This window comes from Crinia signifera, chromosome 7 (genome assembly GCF_055691185.1).
Source record: "Crinia signifera chromosome 7, ASM5569118v1, whole genome shotgun sequence".
Classification (NCBI taxonomy): Eukaryota; Metazoa; Chordata; class Amphibia; order Anura; family Myobatrachidae; genus Crinia; species Crinia signifera.
In genome coordinates, this window is record NC_139223.1 from 32187259 (window position 1) to 32203934 (window position 16676).

Below are 16676 nucleotides of genomic sequence, written 5' to 3' on the forward strand. Positions count from 1 at the left end.
CTGGAGGGGGGGGGGGGCCCTTCATTGGGGGGGTCCCCACTTCCCAAGGACCCCTGCCCATGCTGACCAGCCACAGGGATAATGCTTTGGCCGCGGGACCTTATATAATAAGTGTCCCCCGGCTGTGGCATTACCCTGCTGGCTGGTTGGGTCCGGTGCTGGTTCTTAAAATACGGGGGGACTCCTAGTCATTTTGTCCCCCGTATTTTGGGAACCAGCGCCGGACCTTGAGCCTGGTGCTGGTTTCATTAAATCAAGGGGACTCCTATTTGTCGGGGACCCTGATTTTATGTCACCAGCACCGGCTCAATGAGCCCGGGGCTGGTTATGCTCTGGCGGGGGACCCCGTGCTCGTTTTTTTTTTTTTTAGTTTGCGCTTTCCTGCAAACGTGCGATTTTCAGACATGAAAATCGCACATTTTCAGGACTAAAGACATCGCACCACCTCGCACCTATTCGCACTATTTGGCCCGTTTTTCGCATCTCATTAAATATGCGAAAAACGGCCCAATCTTGCGATTTGAAAAAGTGCGAAGTGGTGCGATTAAAAAAACGCGATTTTATCTCATCCCATAGAATGTCACCCCTTGAATCACTGACTGAGATTAGAAAAGTCATCAGCCTGACGGTCAGCAACATGGAGTCGTGACCCCATGCTGAGAAGGTCGTGACCCACTTTGGGGTCAGGACCCACAGTTTGAGAACCGCTGACATAGAGCATCCTAGTTATGGACATACAGTGAACAAAGCATCCTATTGACTGCTGTATAATATAGATGGCATCTTAGTGACTGCCATACAATACAGAGAGCACTTTTTATTTTGCTTTATTTATGCCCTCTGCAATACACTTGTGCAGGGCCAAATTAACAATGGGGCTGATGAAGCTGCAGCTCCAGGCCTCCACTTAAAAATAGGCCCACCGATTACCATACAATACAGAGAGCTTTTAGCTGCCATACAATAAGGAAGGCATCTTAGTCACTGCCATGTTTTACATAGATCATTGTGGTGGCTGGCGTACAATATAGAGGACATCCTAGATACTATCATACAATACAGAGAGCTTTGTAGTGTCCGTTGCTACACAATCAGTGATGCTTACATAGGTGATGTTTCCTTGTGCTAAGCATCTGTCAGCAGTTTGTAGAAACACTGTTTCAAAGCTCTTTGAATGCTTTGTGTATTACTTGGTGGGGCATGTGTGTATTTCATGCATGTGCTTATATTCGTATACCATAACTGCCCATGATATCGTAGGCAGTGATATGTCACTTGTCACCTGCTTGCTGCCCGGTGTCACGTGTACTAACTATGAGACTTGTGTCTCTCTTGTAGAAAAATGAGGCATCAGTGGACGCCGGATCAGATGTGGTATTTAAGTGGACCGTGGACGACCGCTCATCTTTTACCTACTACAACATTGTCTTCAACGTCATCTACCAAACTGCAGATGTTTACAAGCTTACGGTAAATAATTCCCATGCTGCAACATTTATTTGTTATGCCATGACCACATGACAGTAACACCGGCCATCCGTTCCCCCCCATCAGCCCTTTTATCTATTTGTGTACATTTATGTATTCATTATTATACCGTTCAGATTGTTTTTCTCCTCCTACCATCTGCTCCACACTTTCTAACAAAGTTCCCTTGCGCTTCGTAGCTCACCGCCTCCAACCACGTCAGCAACGCCTCCGTCAGCTACAATGTCACGGTAGAGAAGATGAACCCTATGCGGGACCTGGAATTGTCTGGTGCCCCCAGCTTTGTAACCCAGAATGCTTTGCTGGAGCTTTCCGCTAGTATACTCATTGACTCCGCCGTTGACGCGACGTTTCGGTAATTTAATCTTACATTTTTTTCCCAACCTAAAGTAGCATTCTGTGCAGCATCATATAGGTAATGAGACTCTTCCTTTGTCCTCAGATGGACGTTTGGCGATGGCACGCAGCGGGATTACATTTTTAAGCCTCCGTACAACCATTCGTTCTTTGTTCCTGATCCGGCCATTCACATGGTGCTGATCGAGCACAACACCACCCACGTATACCAGGAATCGGGTAAGACGCCATCACTTTTGCTGTCAGCCAATGAGTGGCTACTCATTCGCCGCAGCCTGTATTACCTACCGACCACTCCCCATGAGTCCTTTACATGTGATTTATCAAAAAATGACACGTGTCAAATCAAATGGAACCCCCCCCCAAAGGAGATACCAGGAGATCTTTAGTGTTCATTGTAGTACCTTTCAAAACATGTGCAGTTCTTATTTCCTGCCTGGGGTGTCGCTCTCTGATGTGGTGGTTCTAGCACGAATGAAAAGTGGGAAAAGATATCCAAGTCATATATAATCTGATTTTATATAGAGTAAGGTCGATGATATCAATTTTCATTATAAAAGTGATACCTCTGCAATTGACTGTATCATTATATTGAAACAAACCACGTCGTTGAAAGTCTGCTGCTAATAGCCCAATAGTATTGTTACATATTTACCGGGATCCCAATTCAATAGCTAATTTTAGTATTGTCTTTTTTATTTTTATTATTTTTTATATAAACTTGTTTTATCTTCATTAAATGTATGTATATGTATTGCTAATTTTCTACTTTATCATATAAAATTTAAAAATACAACAGTGTGTCCAGCATTCATTTTCATTCAGCCAATCAGTGTGTTCCATTTAATTTTTCAAATCAGCAGCGCAATTCACTTCAACCCCGCCCCCCCCTAATTTCTCTTTTTTTGTGTGAGTCGTGACAGGCCCACAGAAGTGTATGCTGCAGCTGTACAAACCCGTATATATGAAAACAGAATTTGTCTGAATCTATATATAAATACTGCCAAGCGCCGGGAAGTGCATCTTGACGCGATCCCACTTTGGGTCACTTTAATACACACCCACCCCCCAGTGTTACTATCTGTGCTAGAAAAATGACAAGAGCTGGTACTTTTTCTCTCCACTTTATCGTCCTACAATGTTTGCTATATGTCTGCCTATAGTAGCTTTGCTTTACACATAAGGTGTTATTATACTTTTCATTGTGTTGTAGATGTTTGGCAATTGTTTTCTATGTGTCCGTTTGTTGTATTCATTTCTGTATTTGTATGTTTTCCGCAGGAGCGTATACCATGACACTGACAGTATTCAACCAATATGAGAACATGTCTAAGATGCTCCCTCTGCAAGTTCAAAGCTACTTGACCAATCTTACTATTGGAACTGATGCGGAAATCTTGGTCAGCGGAAGACCGGTCATTTTCCAAGTTGCAGCTGAACCGTCGGGATTTGGCGTCATCTACTCTTGGGACTTAGGTGACGGTTCTTTCCAGCCTAACAGCAGTGAGCCTGCGGTCAACCACACCTATGACAGCAAAGGGACATACAATGTTAGTGTTCATGCTATGAATAGCATCAATGAAATATGGACCATGAAGACCATTCATGTCTACGAAGAGATTACTGGTTTGGTCGCGTCTTCGGATGAACCAACTGAGAGAGGTTTGCAGACATTTATTAATGCTTCGGTGGAAACCGGGGACAATATCAACTGGCATTTTAACATGGGTGATGGCAATATCCAAGAGGTCAGTGAGCCAAGGATCAACTACACGTATTGTAAAGATGGAAACTACACTGTCAATGTCACCGCAAGCAATCCAGTGAACTCCTTATCGGAGATCTTACAGGTCCATGTATATGTCTTGCAAGTTCTTAAAATCGAGCCCTCTATTTGTATTCTGGAAAGTGCAAATGTCACTCTGACTGCATATGTTACGGGAGACTATGAAAACTATATTTTTAACTGGACCTTTGGCAATGGTTCCTCAAGTATCACCGTCCATGGTGCCCCATCGGTGGAATATGACTTTTCAGCCAGTGGCATATTTCCTCTTTCCCTCATCCTCTCTAGCCAAGTGAACAAAGCATACTACTATACCAATATTTGTATAGAACCAGAAATAGTCAATGTTACCTTGTTACCTGCTCTACAGAGTATCAGCCTGGGCAATGAGAGTCACTTTGAAGCCATGGTCTTCCCTCCTTATCAGTATCGATACATATGGGATTTTGGGACTAACGGCTCAAAATATCATGGAGGGACAGAAGTGAGCTTCACCTACAAATTTCCCGGTGTCTACCAAGTCACTGTGTCGGTGTTCAACAACGTGTCTTTCCACAATGGCAGCGCTTTTGTTGATGTCCAGGAACCAATTGGAACAATCAAAATTGAACACAATGGTACAGCTGTTATTGAGCTAGATCAGATGTATGTATTCAAAGCTGTAGGAAATGGGACGAAAGTCACACATCATTGGGATTTTGGCGATGGCACGACTGATGAAGGACAGTCAGTCGCTCATGTATATACCACCATGGGAACGTTTACCATCCACCTAAATAGCTTTAATAACATAAGTAGCAGTAAAACACAAACGAATGTCACTGTCAAGACCAAGATGCAAGGTCTGACTATGAATGCCACCAGGACAGTAGTTCCTTTAAATGGCTCCGTCACCTTCTTCGCTTTCCTCCAAGTTGGCGAGGCTGTCCGTTACTCATGGATACTGTGCGACCGGTGCTCGCCTATATTTTGCAACTCAACAATTTCGTACACTTTCCGCTCCATTGGGACGTTTAACGTGATCGTGACGGCTGAGAATGAGCTTGGTTCCTTGCAGGAGAGCATTATTATTTATGTCTTGCAAGTGATTGAAGGGCTTCAGATTGTGACTGGTGAACTGGTCAACGATTGCTGTTACCCAACCAACAAAAGTCTACCTCTACAGGCCACCGTGAAGGATGGGACCAACATCTCATACAGTTGGCTCATCATGAAGAATTACAGTGTTGTTCAGAGTGGCGTGGGAAAGACCTACCAGTTCACCAGTCTGCAGCCAGAGACCTACACCATTGCCCTGAAGGCTGTCAATATGTTGGGAAATGCAAGCATCCGCATAAGTGTGACGTTTGTGGAGAAGATTGGAGAAGCCCAGCTCTTTGCATATCCTAACCCAGCTGCAGTTAACACCACAGTCAACATTAGCATGAGTTTGAGTAGCGGGTCTGCGGTGATGTACACTTGGTATTTGGAAGGTGTGGTTTGGTTTACTTATAATTCCTATATCCTCTATAATTTCCAAAGCCCTAATCCAAAGCAAGTGTTTGTGGTTGCCAACAACACCCTAGACTTGGTCAACTCAACAATTACTATATTTGTTCAAGAACCAATTCAAGGGTTGTCCATTACAAGCCAACATCACAAAGAAGATTATGTATCCACAGGAACTGACCTTGACCTCAATGGTAGTGTTCAACATGGCACAAATGTGTCTTGGACCTGGAACATCCCAGGTGGTGAAGGAAATTCGGTTGTTGCATTCTTTAACGAGTCTGGGTTTTTCACCATCAGCCTCAATGCATCAAATGACGTGAGCTGGGAAATTGCCCACAAAAACATCACCGTGCAAGACAAAATACATGGTTTAAAGCTGCTGGTAAGCAAGATGGTGGTGGAACCTGGACAGATAGTCGTCTTTAACGTGAGTTTGCTAGCTGGTTCTTCTGTAAGCTATGAGTTGACAATAAATGGAGACTTCTCTATTTTACTTAATGGCAGCAGTTACACGCATGAATTCACAAAAATTGGTGGCTACCCTGTGACAGTAGTGGCACACAATCAGGTGAGTGAAGAACGGGACACGGTGATGATCTCTGTGCTTGAAGCCATCAAGAATTTAGAAATTCTGAACTGCTGCGAGGCCGCCATACCAGCCAAGATTGAGAAGAGCTTCAGAGCAGAGGTCAGCAATGGTTCACTGGTTGCCTACAACTGGCATTTTGATTTGCAGGGGCATGATGCAATTAGTTTGGCGGGCAGAAATGTGACATACACCCCAGTGGCTCCTGGTATCCTTAAAATCCACTTGTGTGCATCGAATGCTTTGGGTAGTCAGAACATCTCAAAAGTTATAAGAGTTCAAGATCGGATTGTTGGTGTTAAGTTGACACCGGTCAATACTTTTGTCAACAGAAGTGTCACATTTACTGCTCTTGTGTTTCCAAGTCCTCTGGATGTTAGGTTTGAGTGGACATTCGGGGACAACACTCCTGCTTTGTTGACTTACACTGCAGCTGCCAATCATACTTACCAAACAGCGGGGGACTTCCTAGTGAAGGTCAACGCCTCTAACCTGATCAGCTTTTTGATTGATGAAATGACTGTGACCACCCGGATCCTGGAGTGTGAGGAACCAGAGGTGCAGCTGGAGCTGCCTGCTCAAGTGATTATGAGGAGATCCCAAAAGAATTATATTGAGGCTAAGATTAACCTGCGCAAGTGCATCAGTTATAAAACGGAACACCTGTGGGAGATATATAGAGCTTCCAGCTGCCTCCACTATCACCACTCAGACAACGTTCATCTTCAAAGTGTCGATATGAGTAGGCCCCAGCTGGTGATACCCAAGCTAGCTCTAGATATTGGAGACTACTGCTTTGTGTTCTCCGTGTCTTTTGGTGACACACCCCTGTCTAGAAGCAGCTTCGCCAATGTTACCATGATGCCAAGCAAGTTGGTGCCCATTATTGATGGTGGATCCTATAGGGTTTGGTCTAGTAGTCGGGATTTAATATTGGATGGAAAAAAGTCTTATGATCCGAACCTAGAAGAAGAGGAGCAAACCCGCCTGATATACAGATGGTCTTGTATAACATTTACAAAGGTGAGAGCATTGCTTTTATCACGCGTTGCCCAACTATGTTCATAGTATGTCATGGTGGTGTTTTTTACAGTAAACTGTTCTCCATGGTACCAATGGAATATAGAATAGTAATAATTAGTTTCCCCTCATATATCAAACTGTTCCTTAAATTGGGGAGTTTGATTTATATGTTTCCAATGAGATATAGATGGAGCCATCCTCATCTAGACCTTTAATAGGATTAAGTGAGTCAGAGCTGTCGGCTTAATCCTCTGCTAATCCGCTACTGTATTGTTCTATTGTATTGCAGCTGAATACAATAGGCCTTGGTGAGCCATGGCTATCTAGAGGAGGCTAGTTGAGGAAGGCTCCATCTGTACAAAAGGGAATAAAAGTGGAAAATGTTTCTTGCTTTACCCATGACTTACCTCAGGCCTGGCAATCCCTTATAGCAAAACTGTGGCGAAGCATGCTGGGACTTGTAATTTCACAACAGCTGTCCATGCCTGGCCTACATAAAGCTGAGGCAGACAGTGCCCTTTAGAATCTAACCTATCCATACACAAGGAACCAGGGACGTAGCAGACCATGATTTACATGTAATCTGTCAATAGAAACTAGTAACACCCCTGAGGCAATTTGTGAATCCCAAAATGAAGGCACAAATGACACTTTTGGTCCAGCCCATAAAATGGCTGCCTACATAGTTGACATGTTCGTTGATTTAAAGCTGTGCTAGTATGGTGGTGATTGTAATATTTATATGAAAAACTTTGGGCATGTATGATGAAGAAAGCCGTCTGTTTCTATTTGCCTTTCAGAATTTGGAAAGTACTACTTGCGATTCGATGGTAACGTCCGATTTGGGTGAAATGCTTATAAACAAGTCGAAGCTACGAGTGGATGCTGAGTACACATTTTTTCTGTCCGTCAGCAAACCTGGCCGGATGGCAGAGTCCACCAATCAAACGGTCAGTAACGAATGGTACATTCCGCGTCCTCTTCAGCCACCAGCATAACATCTTTGTCACCATCAACTGTAGCGTGCAAGGGGGGAGGGGAATGTGCTCTAATGTTCAAGGGTATAGAAAAGAGGCCAAGAGAAAGTCCATAAAGAGATTGATATATCTAAGGAACACTGGTATAAAGCACACCTATTTTTGGGGGGTGTTGGTTATAAGGTCGACGGTGTCTAGGTCAACCACTATTGGATGACAGGAAGAAGGTCGAAACACATGAAAAAAGTCGGCATGCATTGAGTTGACATGGTCAAAAGATTGATGCAAGGAAAAGGTCAACATAAAAAGTTCAACATGAGAAAAGGTCGACATGTTTTTTTTTTTTCTTTTTTGGAGGGTGTCTATGTCGACATGGATACCATATTAGTGTACTGCATTTTTTTTTTAAATCCTGAAAAACACGTCAACCTTTTTCCATGTTGACCTTTTCCATGTCCACATTTCGCTTGTGTCACCCTTTTTGACCATATCAAGCTTTGTTATGTGTCGTACAACAAGAGGGTCCACACTGAGGGTGTGGGCTCCGGGAGCGCGTGGTATGAGTGGTTTGGTCAATTGGGGCAGCTGCTTCAAGGGGAGGGTCAGTCCCCACAATTGGAAAAAAGCAAAACAACAGAAATTGGAAGCAGCGCTCACAGTAAATTATTGAGAGTGAATCAATTAATAAAAGTTAAAACATTTATTAAATCATGTATAGATATACATTTTTCTCATAAAATTCATGTGCATATACACATTTAAAGAGCAAAAGATAGTGATCACATTAAAACATGAAAAAATATTTGAGTAAAAAAAGGGGGGGAAAAATTGGGTTATTGTGAAAAACCACAATTGGTGACCAGATCTCACGTGTGTGTATGGGTCCCGGATTGGAAATTGGAGGAAAGAGTGGTTGAAGAAGTCCTGCACTGTCCACACAGTGGTTATTCCCACAAGATGGATGGAATCCAAAGTGACGGCAATTTGTAATCCTCTGGGCACAGCGAGGGAGTGGCTGATGTTTGGTAGCCTACCTTCGACCTCGTGGCCTGGAATGTCCAGTGAGGTGCAATTGAGCCGGATAATTCCAATTGTTGAAGCAGTGGTCAGATGAATTAGCAGGTATGTCCTCCAGAGGGTTCCCAAGATCTGGCACCAGCAACACCAACGCGTTTCGCTGATCCAACGCCAGCTTTGTCAAGGCCTTGACAAAGCTGGCGTTGGATCAGCGAAACGCGTTGGTGTTGCTGGTGCCAGATCTTGGGAACCCTCTGGAGGACATACCTGCTAATTCATCTGACCACTGCTTCAACAATTGGAATTATCCGGCTCAATTGCACCTCACTGGACATTCCAGGCCACGAGGTCGAAGGTAGGCTACCAAACATCAGCCACTCCCTCGCTGTGCCCAGAGGATTACAAATTGCCGTCACTTTGGATTCCATCCATCTTGTGGGAATAACCACTGTGTGGACAGTGCAGGACTTCTTCAACCACTCTTTCCTCCAATTTCCAATCCGGGACCCATACACACACGTGAGATCTGGTCACCAATTGTGGTTTTTCACAATAACCCAATTTTTCCCCCCCTTTTTTTACTCAAATATTTTTTCATGTTTTAATGTGATCACTATCTTTTGCTCTTTAAATGTGTATATGCACATGAATTTTATGAGAAAAATGTATATCTATACATGATTTAATAAATGTTTTAACTTTTATTAATTGATTCACTCTCAATAATTTACTGTGAGCGCTGCTTCCAATTTCTGTTGTTTTGCTTTGTTATGTGTCGACCTTCTGCCTGTTGACCAATAGTGGTAAATCTTTTGACTGTAGACATAGACACTGTCAACCTTTGGGATCTTTTACCTGTCTCAATGCTAATCCAAGATATATTACCCTGCGGAGACAGTGTCGTCATTACGAGTAATCTCTTGTAGCATCCATCCTAAAGTTCCAGGTGATTAATGAAAATGAAAAGTAATCTCACTGTTCATTGTCCTCTTCCTTGGATAACAGTTTTATTTGCTTTCCAGTTAATTAAATGCTCAAGTTCATTTTCCTTTTGTACCGTCAGTTGAACGTACATTATTCATATACGCTGATGCGTTTCGCCTTTCACTTCTTCAGAAGCTTAACCTTCCCTGTCTATTTTTTTTGTAATAGGTGTTAATTAAAAGGGGTAGCGTACCGATCATATCGCTGAAGTGCGTATCATGTAAGGCGCAGTCTGTGTATGAAGTGAGCGCCAGCTCCTATATTTATCTGGAAGGATCCTGTACCAACTGTCACAATGATGCCAGGACTGGGGTAAGAGAACACTTGCTGTGTGCTTGGTGCAGGTCAGTTTGGGTTGTGTTTGGCACACTGTGCCCTTGGCGTAGGTTGGCTCGCTGTGTGCTTGGTGCAGGTTGGCCCGCTGTAGCCTTGGTGTAGGTTGGCTCACTGTGCCCTTGGCGTAGGTTGGCTCGCTGTGTGCTTGGTGCAGGTTGGCACACTGTGCCCTTGGCGTAGGTTGGCTCGCTGTGTGCTTGGTGCAGGTTGGCTCGCTGTGCCCTTGGTATAGGTTGGCTCGCTGTGTGTTTGGTGCATGTTGGCTCGCTGTGCCCTTGGGGTAGGTTGGCTCACTGTGCCCTTGGCATAGGTTGGCTCACTGTGCCCTTGGCATAGGTTGGCTCACACTGTGCTTGGTGCAGGTTGGCTCACTGTGCCCTTGGCGTTGGTTGGCTCGCCGTGTGCTTGGTACAGGTTGGCCTGCTGTACCCTTGGCATAGGTTGGCTCGCTGTGTGCTTGGTGCAGGTTGGCTCGCTGTGCCCTTGGCGTAGGTTGGCTCACTGTGTGCTTGGTGCAGGTTGACTCAATGTGCCCTTGGCATTGGTTGGCTCGCTGTGCCCTTGGAGCAAGTTGGCTTTCTGTGCACTTGAAATGTTAGCACAATTAGCCATGTGCTCTAAATGGAGAGCAAGATGGAATTTGTCGGTCTCTGTTTCTAGTTTGAATCTTGTCTTGACAGAGGTGGAAAGCTCAGAGCTTCAGCAACAAGACCTTAATACTCAATGAGAGCACCACAACTACCGGAGACCGAGGGATGAACCTAGTGCTCAGGCAGGGGGTACTGAGAGACGGAGAGGGGTACACCTTTACGCTTCATGTCGTTGACCCTTCCATGGATGAAGAAGGGTTTGCCTCGATCGATCTGCTCCCCAATAGCCCACCTTCTGGAGGATCCTGTGTAATCCATCCTAATGGGACCATACATGCACTGATCACGCCAGTCCACTTTAATTGCACAGGTCAGTCCCTTATGTAGCCAATACACAATACATAGTGCAAGAACACACAATACAAAGCCATTATGAAAACGACAGGGTCCGTGGCTGCAGATCCTGTGTACTTCAACCCTAATGGTCTCTTCTTGCAGGGTGGAGGGACACAGAAGATGGGGTGTCCCTCGTCTTCATTCTGAGAGCCAAACGCTGCCGGCCCGGGCACTGCGATGACTTCTGGGTTTACAAAGGCATTCAGTCAGAGCACAGCACCTTCCTGCCAGCGGGATACCATCAGTCCAACTACTCTGTGGAGCTCTCCGTACTGGTGCAAGACCAGCAGGGGGCCACCGCAGTGGCCTTTAACCAGTAAGTGAATCAAGTCAACTTTCCTTTGTATTTAAAAATAGGTGGTATTCACATTGGGGGGAATGGAAAGGTTGCCTTAAAGGGTAAATCCACTTAAGACTTTGCCAGTTACTATAAATCGCCTGAAATTGTCTCTTGAAAACTGAGATACATTGTTGCTGACATTTGACAGCAATCCATGTAAACATGGCTGCACTGAAAGTTTCCTTTGTTACTGTGGGACCTATCGAGGTCTTGTGGAACCCACACATCACCAGTTTTACAATGATGAGTTGCAATTCTTCAATGGGAGACTTCTGATTGGTCAGAGCATTTATTTACATGGAGTACATTTCTTAGTTTTTATCAAATAATTTTAATCATAAGTACTACATCCAGGTGTATTATATGGTGTTACATCAACTTTATTTATTAGCCATTCTTATGTTAATAAGTAAAGCGGGTATAATTTATTTTTTAACAGTTTCTTATATAGCGCACACATATTCCGCGGCGCTTTACACAGAATTCACATCATTCCCTGCCCCAGTGGAGCTTACAATCTATATTCCCTACCACATGTACACGCACATGCAGACATTCTAGGGTTCGTTTGTTTGGAGCCAATTAGCCTACCAGTGTATTTTTGGATTGTGGGAGGAAACCGGAGTACCCGGAGGAAACCCACTCAATTATGGGTAGAATATACAAACACCGCACAGTTCGGGCCATCGTGGGGATAGAACCCATGAGCTCAGCGCTGTGAGGCAGTAATGCTAACCATTACACCATCCGTGATTCGATTGTTTTTTACTTGTTTCCATACATACAGTACTCTGGTAGTGTCTATGCCTGCCGTCCCCAATGGATTCCCAACCCTGGCACATTGGCTGCACAACCTCACTAAGACCGCCCTACAGGGCTTGCTGAAGCAGGGAGACCCCCAGCATGTGGCGGAATACTCGTTGGCTCTCATCACCGTTCTCAATGAGGTAAAGAATCCTATTCTTTTCATTCACCCAATGAAAGCTTCACCCGACCGCTACATTCATCAAAAATATTTCCCCGCCCACTTTTAACACCAATGATGCGCAAATACATAAGTATTGTGGGCTTGTGTCGATGTGGAGGAGAAATGTGGGCGCATGTTACAAAGAGGAAGAGAAGTGACTTATTGGAAACCACATATAGATATATTTTTCAGAGGTTAGGATTTCCTCTTTGCATATCCCTTTTAGATGCTACTCTATTCTAGTAGCAGTGCCGGTGCCCCCAGTCTTATTGAATATTTCATGTATTTTATATTTATCGTTCTGCTAACTCCGCCCTTTTTGCTGTCAGTATGAACAGGTTAGTGGCCAACAAGAAGATGCCAGCGACTTGGACCTGGGTATGGTACGCAAGAATATAACAGATGCTCTTATATCGCTGAAAGTAAACACGGTGGACGATATACGCCAGATCACGGCCGTGTTAGCACAGTGTACGGTAAGGAGCGCTAGCGAACAGGGAATGCTGGGAATTAAGTGTACAGTAATTTAGCGCAATAATCATTATTTATGAGAATTCAGTTCATCAATGTAATGGACATTGACTATAGCACAAAGTCTACTTCATGTCTGCTGGGGGTCCCTCTAAATTGATGGGACCAGTTCTCATGAACTTTGGTTCAGTATATAAAATGACTGCTGCCTCGCTGTGTACAGTATTTGGTGTAAAGCGAATGGTTTGGATTTGTTGTTCCTGGGAATTTCATCTCAGTTTGTCAGTGCTTTCTGTGGAAAGTATAGTGACTTGTACTGTGCTCCTCCGTGTGAAGCTGGATCTTCTCTCGCGGCGGTGCCTCCATGTTCGGCCTCCTGTATGCTTTCTTTCTAAGGCTGCAGATTGAAGTGTCGCCTCTCAAACAAAACCCCCGATAATGACCATGAATTGTCTTCTCGCCCATCTAAAGGTGGCCAGCAAAGAATTAGCATGTGCCTTTTGTCAGCGGCAAACTCTCATCAAACTGGAGGCCATGATGTCCATTCTGCAGAATGAGACGACGCAAGGAATGATGACCCCCACCACTATCGCAGACAACATCCTGAACATCATGGGTAAGTCCTTACAGAGCTGGGCCGTCCTTGTAGACTGTGATGGACTGGTTTAGGGGCAGTCGCATCTGGAGACGTCTGTTTTCCGGGCTAATGTTGCTGCTATTGATCATGATTGTTATAATACATTTTTATTAATGTATTACTTAATAACATAGTGCTATCCTAATTATACCAATAACTCTTTGAATTTTGGCATTAACCCTCATAGGTTATTTTTTGTACTGCTATACTTACGGAGTTGGGACTCTAGCGTGAATTACAGTTCCTCATATAAGGCTGATCTCTCCTCTTCACCACACAAATTAATGGTGACTATATGGGCACCTTGGTCTGCTTGTCTCAAGGGCCGAGTGGCCAGATCTATGTCCATTCTGGCCAATCACATTTGTGGTTTAAGTGATGCATAGATGGTTTCTCATTCAGCAATTCAGGGGGACAATGGACCATAAGATTGCAGTTAGGCTGGAGGAGTTGACACCTAAACTATACTGTAGCTTTCAATTCTAAGCTCCTCCCATTGTCACCCCAGAATTACATCTACATTGTCCTGGCTACTGCCCCATTACCGACTTTGTTCTGCCACTAACCTGATTATAGATAGACAATTTATTGGTCAACCGTCAAAAGATTGACATTATATGGCCAGCATTCATTAGGTCGGTAGGTACGAAACATTTTCTTGATTTTACTATCCACGTGGACATCTAGTGGGAATAGTTGCCTGTGGTTGAGAGACTCAGAATAGAGGGAAGTAAGCCCACAAGGGTAGACATTGGTACTGATGGTGGTCACATAACATGGAATATACAAGAGTTGGCCAAAAAGACTTGTCAACCAATGGAATGTGGACCTTTGTACCCTGTTGACCTATTTATTGACTGTCAACTGGTTGTTTTTGACTTATTGATGGTCTACCTAGACATTCTTGATCTTTTATACCACACCTCAGCCTGCCGAGGCAGCTAGCTACGATTCACGGGTACCTCCGTATTACCTGATGAAGATCATCAATGCTTTGTATTGGTATAGTCCCTGCAAATAAAATGCTGGGAACACCATATGTGATTTTAGACTTTTGAATAATTATATTTAGTTCCTAGATTTTATGTTCTGTATATATTCTTTTGAATGATTGTTTAGTGATAACCCAGTGTCTCTTACAGGCGATGTAATCCATCTTGTCAATACCAAGAGCTCTGTTCACCGGGATGGCAAGCTGTGTAGTGGCCTTAACACTGAGATGGTGGCCTCGGAGGCTTACAACCTCTCCTCCGACCTCATGCGTATTATGATGAAGTCCAGGGTTCTGAATGAGGAGCCTCTTACCTTGCAGGGAGGGGAAATCCTGGCTAGGGGCAAACGGTCGGATCCTCTCAACCTTCTCTGCTACAGCAACAGGACGGGCTGCCAGTTCTTCATCCCGCAAGGATTTAACAGCACCTTCCCTGACCTGACGGACATCATTCAGGTCATGTTCCAAGTAGACTCTAACCCGTATCCCTTCGGCTTCATCAGCAATTACACGGTGTCCACCAAGGTAGCGTCCATGGAATTCCAGACTAGTAACGGGAGCCAGATCCCTGTTGAGAGCTTGGACTCGGAAAAGGCCATAACGGTGAGTGTGGCCAATAGCAGCGGCGTTGGGAACATCACGGCTGGCGTGACTTCCATTGACAGCTTGCGTTCGGTAAAAGTGGACATCAGAGCAGAGAGCAGTAATGAAAACGCTGGGCTCCATATCCAAATTACTTATCAGGTCCAGGATGGTGAGTGGGTTACCTTACTGAATAATGTGTAAGCCACGTAGAATATTTTTGGGAGTTTTTGGTAGTTAAACTGCTTTTGTCCCTGTTTCTGTTTAGCACGTTACACAAGCGACGAGCATGACCCGTACATCTCGGTTTATCTGCATGAAAGCGGTCACCCCAACCAGTACAACTACAGCGACATGAAGCAGATCAGGGCAGAGGCCTTTGCCGGAGATGATCACAAATTGTACACGTTCTTTATAGCTCCCACGTAAGTGGTCAGCAGAGGAAGACAATGGTGCGAATGTGTTGTGCGTGGCTAGTTCACGTACATAGTTTTATTTGTTAATCTGACAAGAGCTATATAAAAACAAATGTATTTTCTGTGCTAGGGATGGAAACGTGACCCGATTCTACTACCTGAACATCACTAACCACTACAGGTGGTCACCTGTGGACGTGACGGTGGGACTATACACCTCCCTCTGCCAGTACTTTGATGGCAATGACATGAGGTGGAAGACAGAGGGCGTTGTACCGCTGGAGGACACCCGACCGGACCAGGCTGTGTGTTTAACCCAACATCTCACTGCATTTGGTGCGAGCCTGTTTGTCCCTCCTCATTCGGTCAACTTTATTCATCCTGTAAGTAAAACCTGGAATGTGGAAATGGGAGGCATTTTTTTTTATTTTTACAAACTAAGGGATCTGCTGTAATGTCCTATATAAAGCCCAATGGTAAATAAGCTTACTTACTCAGTGTTTCTGCATTCAGACTGTCCTGTATGCAAGAAGTCAACTGACTGGACGGATAGCCCAAAGTCATCTTGATATTACAAAGGATATAACAGAAGTGGTCAATAGGCAGTGATAATAGATGCTGGTCACTGGGTGCTAGATGAGTGGTCAAACAGGTAGTGATAATAGATGCTGGTCACTGGGTGCTAGATGAGTGGTCAAGCAGGCAGTGATAATAGATGCTGGTCACGATAATAGATGCTGGTCACTGGGTGCTAGATGAGTGGTCAAGCAGGTAGTGATAATAGATGCTGGTCACTGGGTGCTAGATGAGTGGTCAAGCAGGCAGTGATAATAGATGCTGGTCACGATAATAGATGCTGGTCACTGGGTGCTAGATGAGTGGTCAGCAGGCAGTGATAATAGATGCTGGTCACAGGGTGCTAGATGAGTGGTCAAGCAGGCAGTGATAATAGATGCTGGTCACTGGGTGCTAGATGAGTGGTCAAGCAGGCAGTGATAATAGATGCTGGTCACTGGGTGCTAGATGAGTGGTCAGCAGGCAGTGATAATAGATGCTGGTCACTGGGTGCTAGATGAGTGGTCAAGCAGGCAGTGATAATAGATGCTGGTCACTGGGTGCTAGATGAGTGGTCAGCAGGCAGTGATAATAGATGCTGGACATTGTGTACTACAGAAATGGACAACAGGCAGTAATAATACATGCTGGCCATTGTGTACTATATAAGTGGATAACAGGCATTG

At 44.5% G+C, this 16676-nt stretch overlaps 1 protein-coding gene across 1 annotated transcript in view; it reads left to right on the forward strand.

Moving 5' to 3' along the window:
* PKD1 (polycystin 1, transient receptor potential channel interacting) overlaps window positions 1–16676 on the forward strand; it is a 102335-nt gene that overhangs the window by 67634 nt on the left and 18025 nt on the right. Inside the window, exons 11-24 of the mRNA XM_083152763.1 lie at window positions 1339–1470; window positions 1668–1843; window positions 1931–2064; window positions 3127–6731; window positions 7532–7681; window positions 9878–10021; window positions 10726–11005; window positions 11134–11347; window positions 12159–12318; window positions 12668–12814; window positions 13281–13425; window positions 14589–15191; window positions 15288–15444; window positions 15566–15818. Of these exons, the coding sequence (XP_083008889.1) occupies window positions 1339–1470; window positions 1668–1843; window positions 1931–2064; window positions 3127–6731; window positions 7532–7681; window positions 9878–10021; window positions 10726–11005; window positions 11134–11347; window positions 12159–12318; window positions 12668–12814; window positions 13281–13425; window positions 14589–15191; window positions 15288–15444; window positions 15566–15818 (6300 nt within the window). The remainder of the gene's footprint in view (window positions 1–1338; window positions 1471–1667; window positions 1844–1930; window positions 2065–3126; window positions 6732–7531; window positions 7682–9877; window positions 10022–10725; window positions 11006–11133; window positions 11348–12158; window positions 12319–12667; window positions 12815–13280; window positions 13426–14588; window positions 15192–15287; window positions 15445–15565; window positions 15819–16676) is intronic.